Here is an 18003-nt window from a genome sequence, read left to right as displayed (position 1 = left end):
CTCGTTCGTGGGACTCCTGCCTCAAACCCTGAGAGCTAGCTTGGAGTATAAGCGTTCTCGTCAAAGGAATAGTTCCTAGTTCTCCTTAAGCATCTTAATCACCTGGGGAGGTCTGGGTTTTGTAGTTTCACGTCTCGCCTCAGACTGATCTCCAGGGGTAGGGCCCTGGATTCTGTATTTTAAAAGGCATATTGGCGTATGTCTGCCCTGTCCCCACCACCACGGGCATTAAGGAAGCGCGGGTCGGAGTTGGAGGGTGGGAAGCCAGGGGTGTGCTGAAGCTGCCTTGTACCAGCTTGGGAGAACTGACTGTTAAAAGCAGCAGACTGTTCAAGAATTTTGCAACCCCTTATTAAAAGTTAAATTATATAAGCTTACTATTAAATAATTATCAACACCAAAAATAATACCCACAGCTCATCACCTCCTACTCATTTACTATTATCTATGTTCTTGAGGTTTTTCCCATCTATTGTATCTGTACTAGTGGTGGAGAATGCTACATAATGGTACGCAGCCGCATGCACGTCCCAACTCTGCATTCAATGACATCACATTGGTAGTTTGAGATCACAGCATTTATATAATAGGCAAAAGCTAGAAATCAGGGCTTGATTTATTGTTGATTATCTCCAGGCTTAAGAAAGTGATGGGAAAATGTAAATAATGCAGATTAAACTTAAAAATATGTCACACGTAGGGGGTGTCTGGGTGGCACAGTCAGTTAAGTGACTGACTCTTGGTTTTGGCTCATGTCCTGAAATTGAGCCCCTGGCCCACTCCGTGCTCAGCGGGGCATCTGCTTCAGATTCTCTCTCCCCCTCCCTCTGTGCCTCCCACTAGTGCGCTCTCTCTCTCTTTCTCTCTCAAATAAATAAATCTTAAAAAACAAATATCACATTTATAGCTGGTATATTGTGAATAGCACAAAATTTGAGGAAATGTTCTTCCAGTATCTGAAAATGGTCCGATTTCAGTAAAGAAGTGACTCTCTTCATTGACAAACAAGTGAAATTCCAACATACGTCTTTGTTGTTCTAACCTTCATCTTAGTCTTTCATGTAAAGGAAAATATCAACCAACATTCATGCTGGGAATCATACTTATTCATCAACTGCAACCATAGTTTGGCTATAGATAAAAGAGTTCCATAAAATCAATGAATGCAGTCTGTGAGAATCAATGAGCTATATAAAAGCTTACAATAAAGAGGACTGTGTGTTCTATTATTATTTGTGAATTGTGTATTTTATTGCACTGTATTACTAATGTATTCATACATTATTGTATTTAATAGTATTATATATTCTATTCAATTTGTTAATTGTATATTTATTTGTATCTCAGTAAAATTTATAATAGACTTACATTTGATTATATGTAAATACACATTTTCCCCCAGAGAGCCAGTTGTTAAACATTTCCCAGCACACCACTGCCTAAGCCAAGAACAAAAACAGGTTGAACAGCTTCCTTGGCTTCTATCCTATAGGTCCACACCCTTATCTCAGCCTTTTAGTTTACCACTCTCTCCTGTCAAGAAAAACACCAAGAATTGTACAAGAACACAAGTCAAAAGAGATTTTCCTGAAGATTCAAAGCAGCTAATTTAATCTGCCTAATCCAACACTTCCTAAGAAGGCTGCCTTCCAAGGAGGGACAGCTTTGGGCTGATCTGACCACACTTGCCACTGGAAAAAAAAAAAAAGCAGAACCCCAACAGATGGCAGTTTGGGCACTACAGTCTAATAAATATCCTCCTCCTAGAAGCCACGTCAGATGGTTCCTTCGGAGCAGAGGAGAGGGGACTATGAAGGCATCCAAGTAGGTAACAAGAGGAATTTGAATCTTCCTGTCAACTGTGGTACGTTTGGGGTAAATAACAACAGGATCAGTGAGGATTTCCACTTTTCACCAACCTGAGTACACGTGCACGCCATGGCTTCTTCCATATTTAAATTGTCATTGCTTGTGATTTAAAAACGTCTTTCTAAACGTGGAATAAAACCCAGTTACCAAACCAAGATGTACAGAAATTTTAAAAATTCTGTTACTTGGGGGCACCTGGGTGGCTCAGTCAGTTGTGTATCCGACTCTTGATTTCAGCTCAGGTCATGATCTTAGGGCTGTGGGATTGAGTCCCACGTCTGGCTCCAAGTCAGGCTCTGTGTTGGGTGTGGAGTCTGCTTGAGATTCTCTCTCCCCCTCTCTCTGCCCCTCCTCCCACTTTCATATACTGTCCCTCTCTCAAAAAAAAAAAAATTCTGTTACTTGATAGTTTTGTTGTTTGGTAACTTTAGGCCAATGTCAATAGCCAAGACTAACCACTAAGGAGTTTCCTTTAGTGTTGGAAAAATAGAATGCCACAAAATTTTCAAGTTTTCTTTAGAGTTTAAATAAAAACTTGAAATAAAAAAGTTTTCTTAAAAAAAGAAAGGCCTGGGGCGCCTGGGTGGCTCAGTTGGTTAAGTGTCTGCCTTTGGCTCTGGTCATGACCCCAGGGTCCTGGAACCAAGTCCCACGTTGGGCTCCCTTCTCAGCCGGGAGCCTGCTTCTCCCTCTCCTCCCTACTCATGCTCTCTGTTGCTATTTCTGTCTCTCTCTCTCTCTCTCAAATAAATAAATAAAATCTTTAAAAAAATAAATAAAAATTAAAAAATAAAAAGGAAAGGACTCGTCTTAAAAAAAAAAAAAAGGCCTGTTCTCTCTAATCAAATCAGATTACTGACAGTCCATGTTAATCCTGGTCTTGTCTAAGTGTCTACTTAATTCCATTCATACGTTTCCATTTGTTAGTCTTACCCTACCTCACCTTCTCCTTAATGATCTTTCTCTTAAAAAACAAAAGAAGCAAAAGCCCATCAAATATCTGTTGTTATTATCTGAGTACCATGAACTAGAAACCTTGGCTAAAGAGCCATCCTCCATTTAAAGAGTGTAATTTTTCATTTATGAAAAAAAAAAACAAAACCACAATTGATACAGATAAGGAGTCTTCAGGTAAGTTGCTTTTTAAAAAAAATATTTAAATTCAATTAGCCAACATATACTACATCTTTAGTCTCAGATGCAGTGTTTAACAATTTATCAATTACTTCTGAGTGTCTTAAATATATGGTATTGCAGATGTAAATACACAAAGAGACCTCTCTGACCTTCAAATAGGAGAGGACTCTGCTACCGAATGTTCACATATCTATCCACCAGAAAGGGAGACTGGTCTCAGAAATCCTCTAGAGAGCATAATGTTATGGGTGAGTCTTGACGAATGTTAACATTTTTACTTCATCAGTATGTTCTTGAAACCTAGGCACAGAACTGCTCCAACAAGATTCCCCAGGCCATTAATGAAAGGAATGTGTTTGGTGAATGTCAGACCACACATTCAGGGATTGGGAGGAGGTAAGATGTGAGAAATCCAATCAGTCAGGAATCCTACAAGATGTGAGCCTTGTGTTATGTATTTTGAACTAACAGCCTTGAAGGTGATAATACGGATGAGGGGCACTGTGATAATCAAACAAAAACATATCCAAGACACTTGCAAAACAGTCCGGGGAAAAATCAAGATCTTTCTACTTACCTGGTATCTGGTATCTTACCTGGTATCTGGTATCTTACCTGGTATCTGCATAGAAAGAAGACGTACTTTCAAGTACAAAGACATTTATTATGTTTTTTAAAAAAAGGATATTTTTTTTCCCTTAACTTGTTATCTCAGAGAAAAATTAAAGAACTCTGGTCATCACTCAAAAACTTGCCCTGTAAATAAGAACATGGAGGTGTCTTCCTGTTTGACCAATTACTAATGCATATCAGCTACCACCCCTTCATGAATCAGAAGATTAAAGGAACATGTCACTCATTAATATAAAAATCTAGAGGACAATAAACATCAGATTACCGTGGCTTTAGCCAGACTCATTTGTATGATATTCCTGTAGGAGATGCTACTAAGAATAAGCTGTTTTCACTATATCAACACAGAGGCATTTCCTCAACTCGTGTCTTTGTCATGTGCTAAGCTCCAGAATTTCCTAATAGATCGACGTTTTTAAAAAGAGGACTCTTTTGCAAGGCTCTGGGGCCAGACTGTCTGCCTTGACTCCTGTCATCACTTCTTGCTGTCTGATCTCGACATGTTACCTAATGTGTCTTCTGTGAAGTACTGATAGGACCGATTCCTATCTCAGGCAGTTGTGAGGATTTAATGAGTTAATAATACTTTACAAAGCATTCGGAAGAATGCGCGGAATATATTAAGTTAGCTATTCGAATCATTATATTTTCATCGTCAGCATATGTGTAGTTGGAAGAAGAGAAAAAAGGTCCGCATCTACTTAACGAGAACTAAGTAAATAACTAGAAAAATTAAAATATCCGGTTGGAAAATAAAAGTCCTATAGAGGATTTCCCAAGTAAAAAAATACTTTGGGTTTTATTAATATATGTTTATTTCTTTTATCAGTTTTTCCATTTTTAAAACATTTTAGGAAGCTATTCTTTCCAATATTTCCCAAAGTCATGAGGATTCCTTCAGGAAGTGAGGAGACACATATACCAAAGCCCTATCCCCCTATGAATACTGAATTTCTATTTTGCCCAATTCATAGGCTCATATATTCTCAGCATAAAGGAATAATGGCTTCTGAAAAACGGCCAAAATTAAAATTTTTAAAAGGAGGGTTTGATCTAAAACTAATGTTGTAATGTATGGGGATTAACATAAGAATAAAAAAATGAAAAAAAAAAAACTAAAAAAAAAAAAAAGGAGGGTTTGAGTCTGCTTTCAGGAACAGATATATCTATAAAACTTAACACATATTTTCATTCTTCTTAAGTTATATCAAAGCATTAAAAGTATAAGAGAATACCTGGAAACTTAGTTCTGATTAGCATTTAAATTAACAGGTTGAGATAAAATACATTCTTATTAATTTACCAATAATTTTTAAGATTTTATTTATTTATTTGACAGAGGGAGACACAGTGAGAGAGGGAACACAAGCAGGGGGAGTGGGAGAGGGAGAAGCAGGCTTCCCGCGGAGCAGGGAGCCCGATGCGGGGCTCGATCCCAGGACCCTGGGATCATGACCTGAGCTGAAGGGCAGATGCTTAATGACTGAGCCACCCAGGCGCCCCCCCAATAATTAATAGATGATTTGGTGTCAAAATGAAATGCCCACAGACTGCATAATGTATTAAGTAATGAAATTAAGTTAACCGGGGGTAGGGAGGGAGGGGGCGGCATGGTGCTAGTGGGCGAATGAAGTTGGCCTCAGAACCTACTAATTTGATACTTAGCATTAAAGATATCAAATGGTAAAAATAAAGCTTGATTTTCACTTGCACCTGTCGTTTTGTTCAGTTAGCCAGAGAGCCCAAAGATGATCGTTTCTCTGAAAATAAATTTAACAGATGGTCCCTTGAGATGTGAAACAGTGAGCCTGGAGATACCTAAAGAAGTATCTGTCCTGGCCGATGACTTATTCCATTATCAGAAGGCATTTGCCGGCGCCTGGGTGGCTCAGTTGGTTAAGCGACTGCCTTCGGCTCAGGTCATGATCCTGGAGTCCCGGGATCGAGTTCCGCGTCGGGCTCCCTGCTCGGCAGAGAGTCTGCTTCTCCCTCTGACCCTCCTCCCTCTCATGCTCTCTGTCTCTCATTCTCTCTCTCTCAAATAAATAAATAAATAAATCTTAAAAAAAAAAAAAAAAGAAGGCATCTGCACATTCATCTTCCAAAAAGCAGAGGTTAGAGAAGAGGTAAGGGAATGGAAGTAATATTAAAATATATTTCAATTAAACAGGACACAAGCCCTTATTCCTAAACTAACTTAACTTTCTTTAGGCATGATGACCTTGGCAAGAACATTTTCTTGCAGGTAAAGGGGTGTAAAGCTTTCTCTGCTCACGAACGGTCCCCATGGAGTAGCTTTCCTTCCAACTAAGTTTCTAAGCTCTGTTGGAGTTAAAAAGTTACTAGAAGGATATGTACAGGTACTGGGTCAAGGCCATACAAAGATGGACTGCTGATACCTGTACATTAGGTGTATAAAAGGTGCTAAATACTTGGCTACTGAAATTAGAGAAGTCAGAGACAAAGGGGAGGTGGGTTAAAACCAGTCAAAACCTGCTTCAAATGTTACCTGCTCTGTAAGTCTACCTCTCAACCCAGGCCTGATGCATATACTTTGAATACAGAAGTGACTGAGTTGCCTGTATCTGCAGTTTAAGCTCATTGAGGGTAAGGGCCATTAGCTATAAATACTCAGTGCTGATGCACAGGAGATGCTCACCACTACTGAATGAATATTGAATTTCACATTTTACTTTTGTTTCACACTTTAATAACTGTCTCACCTATGAAATAGGGGAACTTATTTGAAATGAAGTGACAATATTTTCAGTATTATCTCTCGTTTAGATAGATTTCTACTCACAAAGCAGGTCTCATATAGACTGCTATGCCTGTCTAAGCTGTCTTATTATTTGGTGTTATTTCAAAAATGACATCACATTATATTTCCCAGCCTTTCTGGTTGGGTTTATTATGCCAGTTTTAATTCACTGTCTCTCAGCTTCAAATTTACCCTTCAGTGCCTGCTCCAAAACAATGCAGTTCTTTTAAGCATTTTTCCTTTCACAGCAAGAACGATGTTAGGCTTTCTCAGAAGACACATAAAGAACAAGCAGGTGTCTTTGCCCCTGCCATATGTCCAGAATGGCTCTCCCAACACCATGTCCCAATGGCCCTCTCAATATTTAGATACCATGTGCTCTAGGTCTCCCACCCACTGTGGCACCCTGACCCCCTCAGTATACCAGCCCAGCGGCTGAGGCTCACCTGTGCCCTGGAGGGCCACTTCCTATTTCCCTGGCGAATGTGGAGAGATCTGGCCTTGACAACCCAATGGACACTACCAGACAGTGAACTGCAACCAGTGGTCCCTGACTGATAAGGTCAATATATGGGATTGGACCCTGACTGAGATGGTTGTCAACAAAGAAGTCTGGAGCCTCCAAAGGAAAAATGGGATAACTACTTTTGCTTCTGAACTTGGACCTGATTCTAAGGTATTTATTAAAAGTGAAATGTTCTATATATCATGTTTCTATCCTCAAAGGAACTAAGCCCCTAGTTTTAAGTTTATATTTTTCTAAGCCTTCCATTCAGAGGGAGAAGTTATAATACTTAAGTTCAGCATTTCAGGTTAACAGGAGTTGTCCATATAAAAACAAAAATCCCTCAGCACTTTCTGCATACAATTACCAGAAAGACACCAGGAGAAGTACTACAGAAAAACTATGAACTGATTTAAGAGTGGTCATGTAGCAAACACATCACTATTAGGACTGAGGAGCAGGACCTTCAGTTATTCCAAGTGGAAAATGCTATGTGTTATAAGGAACTAACTCAGCAACAGTACTACAATCTACAAAGCTCTATACCACACTGTGGCGAGCTTGAATTTGGGTGCTGCACGGACCTGGGTTCGAATCCCAATTGTGGCATCTGAGCTGTGTGCCTCTGGCCAAATGATATCATCTCTGAGTTTCTTGCATTGCCCTGCCTTGCAAGGATGATGTTCAAGTCGGATACAAGTACTTTAGAGAATTGAGAAGATATTAAACAAGATCAGCAATACCATGGTTAATTTTCCCTCCTGTTTCCTCATTTTCTAAGTAAGAATACCGAGGCACAGAAATGAAGTTTTTACCAAGAGCACAGTAGTTTATAAAGCTGAAAGCAGGCTAAAATGTTCTTGATTTAAGTGTGCAAACTTGGGCAACAAAGTGTGTACTGAAGACCAGCAGTTCTGTTGAAGACAGTAACTTATTAAGTGCTATCTTATACTTTCCTGACAAATGCCATTCTTTACCAAACAGACTGTGGATGAGCCACTGAAAAGAAGTATAGAATAAATGCAATTTATGTGATTAAACATTTAACAACTTACATTTACAGAATACTCCATGCTTTATAAAGTGCTATGACTAGTATTTCACCTGATCACAACAGCCTTCTCTTCAGAAGAACAATTTTTAGGGACATCTGGGCGGCTCAGTTGGTTAAGCAGCTGCCTTCGGCTCAGGTCATGATCCCAGGGTCCTGGGATCGAGTCCCACATCGGGCTCCTTGCTCAGCAGGGAGCCTGCTTCTCCCTCTGCCTGCCGCTCCCCCTGCTTGTGCACGCGCTCTCTCTGACAAGTAACTAAATAAAATCTTAAAAAATAAAATAAAATAAAAAATAAAAAAATAAAAGACTGATTTTTAGTGATAAAAATTCTTTAGTAATAAAGAATTTCATAAATCAAGAAATTTCAGAAAAAATAAATTTTATGTGTGAATAAAGGCAAATCATGACTAATTCACGATTTTGTGAATAATTTCTCAACTTTTAATAAAAGTCCAGGTTTCCTTATTTGTATATGTCATATGTAGTAGAGGGTAAGTTAGAGGTTTAAAAGTATCCACTTTCCTAGGAAGAAAAGGCTGCTTGAACTTGCTGCAAAAAATACAGATGAGTGATAAAATGTGAAAGTAAGCTTTACATATGACCAAAGAAATAAAAGACGGCTACTAACAGAGGCTAATCATCATTTTTCAAAACACATCTTTATGCCTTATAATTTCATTCAATATTACAAGTCTAGACAAACCACACCTTTCCTCCAACACTGTGCCTGTCCCCATCTGCTGAAACCAATGGAAGCACTAGAAAATACAATGTAAAAGTCCACAAAACTATTTAAAATTATTTTACTGGAAGACTGCTGCTTTTTCCATTTATAAAAAGTTTAAATGGAGATATACCATCTGCTGTACATAACTAACCTTTTGGAGACTGGCGATGCACGGGCCGTGGGGGACTGTGATCTGGCCCAGGAAATTTCATCATTCTTGCCACATTGTACACGCCCGCCCCGTATATTCATAATATGCCACAGCAAACTGACATGTACAATAGTCTTCATTTTCTCCCTTCTTTAAAATCCCCTGACCTAGTGCAGAATCTAGTCAACTCACGCTCTCATTAATGCAAAAGTATCCAGATGGTTCCTGCTGCCCGCTGTCCTTGCCCTGTTTTGACCTGCCTTGCACACTGTGGCCAGAGACTAACCTCACAGCAATTCTGCACTGTTACTTCCTTCTTCAAAATTCAACAGACGTGTCCCATGAATAAGATCATATTTAAATTAATGGTTAATTCTTACCTGCAACATACTTAGTTCTTTTACTTCTTCACGTCACCTGAGACAAAGTCCATCGTGAGGCAGTGCGTAATGAAGACCCATTTCCCTTGAACGTGAAGATTTAAATGCCATTTTAGTTTTTCTCCCACACTCTAACTACAATCCCTTAACTCACAGCACCACCTATCTTTCAATTAAAAGGATGGAAAACTAGCTTTACTTTTAACACAATGCTCAAACGCCTGGCCTATACAATTTAGTGTGAAATTAAGTCCAAAAGGCAAAAAAGAAAGAAACATTCTAAAAATAACAGTTCCATTTGACACCACATGTAAGGTACCTGTTCCAGTCCATGTAAGTCTTTTATATGGACTGGAATGTTCCAAACGAAGGAGCTGGGCGAGCAGTATATCGATCTCACAATATAGTGAACAAACTCTATCTGTAAATGTCAACCAGAAATTGCAATCGGAGCAGGACCATTTGACTTATAAATTCTGATGTTCACGGATATTTATTTTCATGCCCAAGTGTTAACTGAAATGTGTGTCACCTTTTCCTTAGAAGTCTCCCCATATTTTATTCATTTTCCCTGTTTAAATGAGAATATAAATATAAAATTTAATTTTTATATTCTCTCATTGTGATAACTGTCAGTACTACAAATAAATATCTATTATACAGATACAGAATAATATATATATTTATAAATAAATAAAAATAAATAAATAAAATGGGGGAGGGAGACTGCCCGTGCAGCACATAGTTTGTTCTCTATAGTAACCCAAACCAAGTTTACTGTACCTCTTTCTCAAATCAGTGTTACAGCAATTTCCTTACATAATCAGTATGAATATTCGAGAAAATGCTTTTAGTCAGAATGAAAGAGCATTTGTACCAAAAGCTGAAAGGTCAACCCATGAAAAGTCAAAATGTCTTAAATGTATATGGCATTTCCCCTGTGCAGTTCATAGCTTTATAAAGCAGGCTGCGGTGCATCTCAGCACCCATTTCACTGACAGGGAAACAGATACATTACTGTTGATACACAACAGTCTGTGGAGAACAGAACTCCAAGCCAAGGCTTATTTATGGCTATCTTGTGTTCTGTTCCTCAGATATAAAAATTAGGGAAAAAATCGGGGTACCTGGGTGGCTCAGTTGGTTAAGTGTCCAACACTCGATTTCGGCTCAGGTCATGATGTCAGGGTTGTGAGAGAGCCCCACGTCAGGTTCTAAGCTCAGCTCTGAGTCTGCTTGAGATTTTCCCTCTCCCTCTGCCCCTCCTTTCTGTTCATGCTCTCTAAATAAATAAAATCTTTAAAAAAACCTAGGAAAACAAATAATTTCAGTTAAAACTGAAAGCAATGTAACTTATAAAAGTTATTTTGAAAATAGCATTTGGTTATAATTTTCAGTGTAACTGTAAATGTAACAAAAGTTTTGAAGGCTACTTTGGAAAAACAGCTTGTTGAAACTGAGTAATTGGGTTAAGCATATTCTTAACAACGGATGTATTGGGGCTCTAATTGTTTTAGAAGCTCTTTGGTTCAGGACTAAGTAGCGTGCTGTCATACCATACACCTTGTACCACATGGGTCTTTTTTTCTGGTGATTTCCGGCAGGAGATACCAACACAAGCCTTTCTGGGACTGGTTAATTAAATTTAACTGCCCAATTTCAGTACAGTTAACTTGCCAACTGTAGCAAAGTTGTTAAAAGAGAGAAATAAATTCTTCGAACTTTTACAATTAATTAGTGAAAATTTCATACTACTGATGGAATAAAAAGGAGAGTTCTTGCCTACTTCATAAGCTCTCCCTTCCACTCTCTTTCAAAGTTTTACATTCCATATCCATTGTTTTCCTAATGTCATATCAAGTTTAAATTCCTTCTTTCCTCCTGTAGAATTCCTTATAAGCTGTTCCAAGCAAATTACTAACCTACTTCAAGGTTTCGCTAAACTTCTTTGTCCTAACATTTAAAATACAATAGAAATTTTTATATTTTCTCACATTTTATTGCACAATACAAACTTGATTAAAATGCACTAAAAACCCCCAACATTTTGTGCTTAAAGTAACACTAATTTAAAATGTTTGGTAGGAAATAGCATAATTTATTTTAATATATTCCAACTTAATATGAAGGTGAACAGTTTATTTCAGAAAATCTAGATATTTTAACTATAGTTTATTACTGAAAAAAATTTTTTGGTCTCTCTTATTTTTGACTTAATTCTTCCTCTTTAGAAGTTCACAGTGTCATAGAAGTAAAAAATAAGATTGACAGAAACCACTCTAAGACCTATGGCTTTATATACATAAAAAATTCAATAATGTTGCCATAACCCCTAATACAATGTGATCCTTATTTATTACTACTATCCAGAATAAACTGTACATATTAAACTGTTCAAGTATATCTAGAGCAGTGCTTATAAAAAGTGAGGTCCCACTGCTTAAATTGATGGGCTTCTCTTTGAAGATCACTTCTAATTTCAACATAATTAGTTCTAACAATTTTTCAATTTTACAATTTATCATACATTTTCAATAGTCTAAAATGCTCAAATGAGCCAAACATTTAATCTACATCGAGCACCAGAGGTTAAAAATGGATCTAACCAAATGTTCTCTTTTATTAGTTACAGTTTGTTATTTATTTCTATACCACTAAATCCAAACTGAAAATGAAGACAACTCGGGCCAAACTTGTTCACCTTGAATAAATAAACAACTCACCCACTTCACGCTTATATACCTAATTGTTTTCCTATAGTGTAGATTCTGGTAACAGCTATACAATAAACTAAGCCCAAGACCAACTTCTTATCTTGGAGGACTAGGCCAGTCGGATAGGATTCTCCAGGTTTGCTTTAAAATTTTCAAGAAACCTGGTAGCCAGTTCATCGTCCACCACTCGGCTGTCACTTGACATCGTGACGGTTATAAGCTGGTGCTGCTGCAACCTGGCATTCCCCTCTTCGTCCTGCTCCAGCTTGAGCACAGGTCGGAATCTCCCAACGGCCAGTATGCAGGCCTGAGGAGGGTTGATCACTGCAGTAAATTCGTCGATGCCAAACATGCCCAAGTTGGAAATACTAGGGGAAAACAAAAGGCTCTGAAGGTGGCATGTCCTCAGTCAAAGAACCCTTTCCCAGAAGCATGTGTTTACTCTACTAAAAAATGGTGACACGGAACCCTATACCAAGTTATTCAAAGACCAAAGATACCATGTACAATAGTATCAAAAAAACAACACACATATAAGCAGTGTATCTAATACAAACATTCATTCAGCATGAACTGGAAGTCCTTGGCAGTGGATTATGACAAGAAAGAGAAATAATTAAATATAAGAAGAAAGAAAAAGAAAAAAAGAGAAATAAAACAGTCAATATTCGCAGATGAACTGAATGTACACAGAAAATTTAAGACTCTATAAACTAGTAGGATTCATAATTCAGCTAAGTCACTAGATAAAAATGTCAATATAAAAATCCATTTTATATCTATATACAGGTTGCTATAGTTAAAAAATGAAATTTTAAAACAATACCGTTTATAGAAGTAGCAAAAACCAAATATTAAGAAATACATCTAATGAAAAAAATGCAAGACCTCTGTATAGAAGATTATAAAACAGAACTGATAGGAACCAAAGAACTGAACAATGTTCACTGCCTGGAAGACTCAATGCTGTAAAGACTGAATCCTCAAACTGATCAAAAGATTTAATGCAATCCCAATCAAAACTCCAGCAAGGTTTCTTGATTTTGGCTCAGGTCATAATCTCAGAGTCGTGGGATCTCGAGCCATCCATCTGCGCTCAGTGCGGTGTCTGCTTGAGATTCTCTCTCCCTCTCCCTCTGCCCCTCCCCTCACTTGTGCTCTCTCCCTCCATAAATAAATAAATAAAATCTTAAAAAAAAAAAAAACCCAAAAAACACAAACAACAACAACAACAAAACTCCAGCAAGGTTCCTATCTATGTGTCTGTATATGGAAAGTGATAAGTTGATTCTAAAATTTATTTGAAAATATAAAGAGCCAGGAAAGACCATCTTGAGGGTGAACAAAATTAGAAGACTTTCCTTACCAGATATCAAAAGTTATTGCTTAGTGGTATCGAGCAAGGGATGGACAAACAGGCCAACTGAAGACAGAACACAGAACAGACCAAACACATACACAGTCACTTTCTCAGTGCTATGGAGTAAGCTTTTCAATAAGTGATGCTGGGTCAATGTACTATCCATAGGGGGAAAAAAAGAATCTTGACCTTTATCTTCATACCACACACAAAATCCAGTTTTAGATGGATTGTGATCTACATGTGAAAAGTTATAAAGCTTCTAGAAAATAGCACAGAAAAATAACATCATGATTCTGGGATAGGCAATAATTCCACATAGAACAAATAGTACCAGCTGTAAAAAAAAACCCAAAAAACAAAAAACAATAGAATTTCATTAAAATTCAGAACTGTGTTCATTAAAAAAACACCATGAAGTTCCAAAGGCAAGGAACAGAGTGGGAAAAGATATCTGAAATAATATGTATCCTATAAAGGTCTGTGTATTTGAAAATAAACACCCACATATCATTTTTAAAAATGGACACAAGACATCAACAGGTACTTTATCTGGTAAGTTACCAGATACTCAAAAGGCTTTGCATTTCCCTGACCACAAAGAGTACCACTACACACTCCAAGAACTGTTACAATTTAAAACCTAACATTACTAAGTGTTGGTGAGAATATGAAGCAATGAGAATTCTCATACACTGTTACTAGAAGTATAAATTTGTATAACCATTTTGGAAAATTGTTTGGCAATATCCATGAACGCTTTTAATTCAGGGATTTCACTTGCAGATCTATACAACAAATATATTCACCATAAGATGCTAATAATATGGTGCCATTATTTGTCATAGCATCAAACTGTCAACAATGACAAATGCCCAACAGTAAAATGGATACTGGCATACTTATACAATATACTATAAAATACTGTATACTGCAATAATAATAAACTGCTTCACACTGCAATGTGGTTAATCTCACAGACATTAATATTGAGTAAAAGAAGTCAGACACTAAGGAATATAGAAAAAGGTAGCAAAACAAATCTATGGTGATGATTTTCAGAAGAGTGGTTACCTTGGCAAGGGCGATACTTAGGAAGGGGTAAAGGGAAGCTTCTGGGATGCTGGTAATGGTCTATATCTTGCTTTGGTTGGTTACACAGGTTTCTCCGCTTTTTGAAACATTCATGCTGTACTCAGTATATTACACCGTGTATAAGTGACACTTAAAAACAGAGCTGATGATAACTAAAGGGTCTAAGTATTAATGTTTTCCTCCAAAGTACCTTAAAATAAGAGATCACAAGTAGAAAAAGTTGAGGTTTATAAATGTATTTATAAATATATATATTTTTAAAGTTTCAGAACCTGGATGTCATTCTGAAATACCTGAATGGGTTAACTAGCTAACCCTAATGGGTTCCTACTAGCCCTGATACGTTGCTTCGATTAAAAAAATTGTTTCAAAAAATAAATGAAACAGATCGACACAGACTTCTAGGTCTGATACCTGTTTGACGCTACCGATAATTAAGAGTTTAAATATTACCTAAAAGATCCTCCTTGGTATTCTTCAGGTAACAGTTTTCCATCTCTTGCTTTCTTTGATAGAGCCTGGGAAAGAAAAATACAAATACAGCATGACAACCAATACCATGTTACAGCCTGATTTTGTCACTTAAAATATTTGTAGAGAATACATGCTCATCTCTCATGTGCCTTGATTTGACTTTATTGTCTCTAATACAATTAAAAAATGAACAAGTTAGAGCACAAATAGTCTAAGAAGCTGAAGATGTAAATCGAAACTCTACAAAAATTACTTCCCTTTAAAAATTCTTCAAGTATTAGAATTACCCTGTACGCCATTACTATGCAGAATGTTTCAGTGTTTTCTATAGATACAGTGAAATTTGTCTATAAGAGTCTTTTCTTGTAAGACACAGAATATTAGAAGAAGCCATTCTTGTCAACCCGGTAGCTTTTAAATAGTTGTCCAATGGCAACAAACCCATAACCAATGTATTAGTTTTCACCTTTCAGTGTTCACTTCTTTTTTACATATAACATATACATATATATAACTTCAGAGAGTTGTAAAAAAAAAAAAGTAGAATTTTGTATTTCACTCCCAATATTATAAGCATCTTCTGGGTTGTTAGTCTTTATAAATGGTTTTTTAATGTCTGCTTAACATTCTAAAGACTACATCTGCCACAATTCAGTCGTGTCCCCAGTGTTCTAATTTGGTTCACTGGTTTTTCAATTATTTCATATAAATTTTCAGAAGTGGAATTATAAAGCCCTAGAACATAAACATTTTCTTGGTTCTTGATTTACAGCCGAGGCATTTCCTGAATGAGCTAGTCCAATTTGCACTGCCATGAGAAATAGAAGAATGTAGTAATTTCATATCACTATTGGCAAAACTGATTTCTAAAAACTGACAGAGGGAAAGACAGATGACACTCTGAGAGTGACACTAAGTAGTTAAATTTTCCTTTACTTGCACTTGCAATTAACCACACTTACGTTAATTTTTATTTTTGAATGCTTCAAAAACAAAGGAACGGAGGTAGAGTCATTACATATGAAAAATTAATAATGAACTAATTTATGAGTGGAAGAGAAAAATGAAACTATTGTCATTTGGGGAGATGAAATAAATCTGAGGCTTAATTTTCGGTACTATACAGCTTACATAGGTACAATTACAATCACCGTTGACAACTGTGAAATTTTTTTTAAAAGATTTTTATTTATTTATTTGAGGGAGAGAGAATGAGAGAGAGAGAGAGAGAGAGCATGAGAGGGGGGAGGGTCAGAGGGAGAAGCAGCCTCCCCGCTGAGCAGGGAGCCCGACGCGGGACTCGATCCCAGGACCCTGAGATCATGACCTGAGTCGAAGGCAGTCACTTAATCAACTGAGCCACCCATGCGCCCCGACAACTGTTAAATTTTAAACCAGAGAGGACTTGGGCGCCTGGGTGGCTCAGTTAGTTAAGCGTCTGCCTTCAGCTCAGGTCATGATCCCGGGGTCCTGGGATCGAGTCCCGCATCAGGTTCCCTGCTCTGTGGGAAGCCTGCTTCTCCCTCTCCTCCCCACTTGTGCTCTATCTCTGTCTCTCTCTCTCAAATAAATAAATAAAATCTAAAAAGAATTTTTTTAAACCAGAGAGGACTTAATTTTTGAAAAATAAAAACATTCTTTAAAAGTCTAAAAATGATCTCAACATATCACTGTGACTTTCTGAGAGTTGAGAAAACTACATATTTATACCAGTTGGATGTAGTTATTTATAAAACTACTTGGATCCAAAATGAAAACTGAAAAGATGAACTTAGACTTGTGTGGTCCTTGGACTATCAGAAATAGAAAGGACAATCTACAACTGTGTTTTTTCTGCCTTAAGCAATGTGACTGTTCACATGATATAAACAGGCATGTATCATATGAACTTTGAAAGGCATTTCTTTAAAGGCAGATGATCTCAACAATCTTGCTGAGTTACGAGGCTAAAAACAAATAACACAGACATTCATTTAAAAAACTGGATTGCAAGCCCACATTAAAAAAAAAAAAGGAAAAAAAAAACCACCTCTGTAGACCCTAAACACATCAGCAGGATATTTCTACCAATGAACTCTAAAAGCTTGGAATAAGAATAATTCTGAGGACTACTGGTTTTGAAAATTGCTAATTCTCACTGGGATTTCCCAGCAATATAAACTTAAAATCAAAGCACAAGCTACCTGAAGCCTCCAGCTAAAAGGATGAAATATAAGATGACCAGCAAATATTTCTAAAATACGTTACATTCTTTATTAATTCATTTAAAAAATCTGCGTAAATAGAGGAAAACTTTACCTCTGTCTTTTAAGACTGTTAAAATTAATGAAGAATTAAGAATAACATGGGCTCTAAGGCTTATTACTATATTACTTTATATTTAGGGAATACAAACTTGAACTCAGCTGAGGCATGCCTTTAGTACCACACAATGACATCCCTGAGGCTTGTGAGGGTCAAGAAGTAAAAACTTAGTGCAGGTATTCTAACCTGGGTCCACAGATGGAGTTCCAGAGAGCCACAAACTTCTTAAAAAATTAATCTTGGTAAGATTTTTTATTGAAAATTAAAAATATAAATTCACTGAGCATCTATGATCTTCCACGCACTCTTGTAGAATTAGTTATATGGCAAGAACAAGACCCTCAATGTCAGACAGGAGGGAAGAGAGAAGGATCAACAAATAAACAAGGTAACCTCAAAGACTGATCAACTGCATAAAGACAGTAAAACAGGGTAATGTCAGGAAGCTACTTTAGCTATGGAAGGCCTAAGAAAGTGGCATTTGAACTGAGAAATGCCCAGATTTAAATAAATCCTCACTTCTACTGCTTTCTAGATGCATCACCTTGGCAAATTTCCTAAAGGTACTATAACTCTGTTTCCTCAATTTTGAAATGGGGAAATTAAGGTTTCAACTATAATGTGGGGCTAATAGGATTAAATAAAATGCTTAGCCTAATGGCTGGTATATCCTAAGAACAGAGAGTGGAGTGTTCATCACAGACAGCAGGGTGGGAGAGAGAAGCAGGGAGAATGGGAAGCACAGAGTAGCCAGAGCGAAGTAAACTTTAAGGATTGCTGGGAATGAGAGGAAAGCCTCGAGGACCACCAGAGGCCGTGGAACATTCCAAAGGGTTAA

General features: G+C 37.3%; 1 protein-coding gene and 1 long non-coding RNA gene across 2 annotated transcripts in view; both read right to left on the bottom strand.

Moving 5' to 3' along the window:
* Window positions 1–2956: 2956 nt before the first annotated feature.
* LOC118015759 lies at window positions 2957–9741 on the bottom strand. Its single transcript, XR_004680695.1, has 2 exons — window positions 9219–9741; window positions 2957–3628 (listed from the first exon to the last, which is right to left on the bottom strand). It is a non-coding gene; the product is annotated as an uncharacterized LOC118015759 (long non-coding RNA).
* A 1552-nt stretch (window positions 9742–11293) lies between these two features.
* The window catches only part of PDHX (pyruvate dehydrogenase complex component X), a 65368-nt gene continuing 58658 nt past the window's right edge, over window positions 11294–18003 (bottom strand). Inside the window, exons 10-11 of the mRNA XM_035012554.1 lie at window positions 14841–14905; window positions 11294–12300 (exon numbers count right to left, since the gene is read on the bottom strand). Coding sequence (XP_034868445.1) covers window positions 12042–12300; window positions 14841–14905 — 324 coding nt within the window. The 3' untranslated portion in view covers window positions 11294–12041. The remainder of the gene's footprint in view (window positions 12301–14840; window positions 14906–18003) is intronic.

The sequence above is a fragment of the Mirounga leonina genome, unplaced genomic scaffold (assembly GCF_011800145.1).
Source record: "Mirounga leonina isolate KUSES-001 unplaced genomic scaffold, KU_Mleo_1.0 Mir_166, whole genome shotgun sequence".
Taxonomy (NCBI): Eukaryota; Metazoa; Chordata; class Mammalia; order Carnivora; family Phocidae; genus Mirounga; species Mirounga leonina.
The sequence above is the reverse complement of the archived record's forward strand: the minus strand, read 5'-3'. Positions and strand labels throughout refer to the sequence as shown.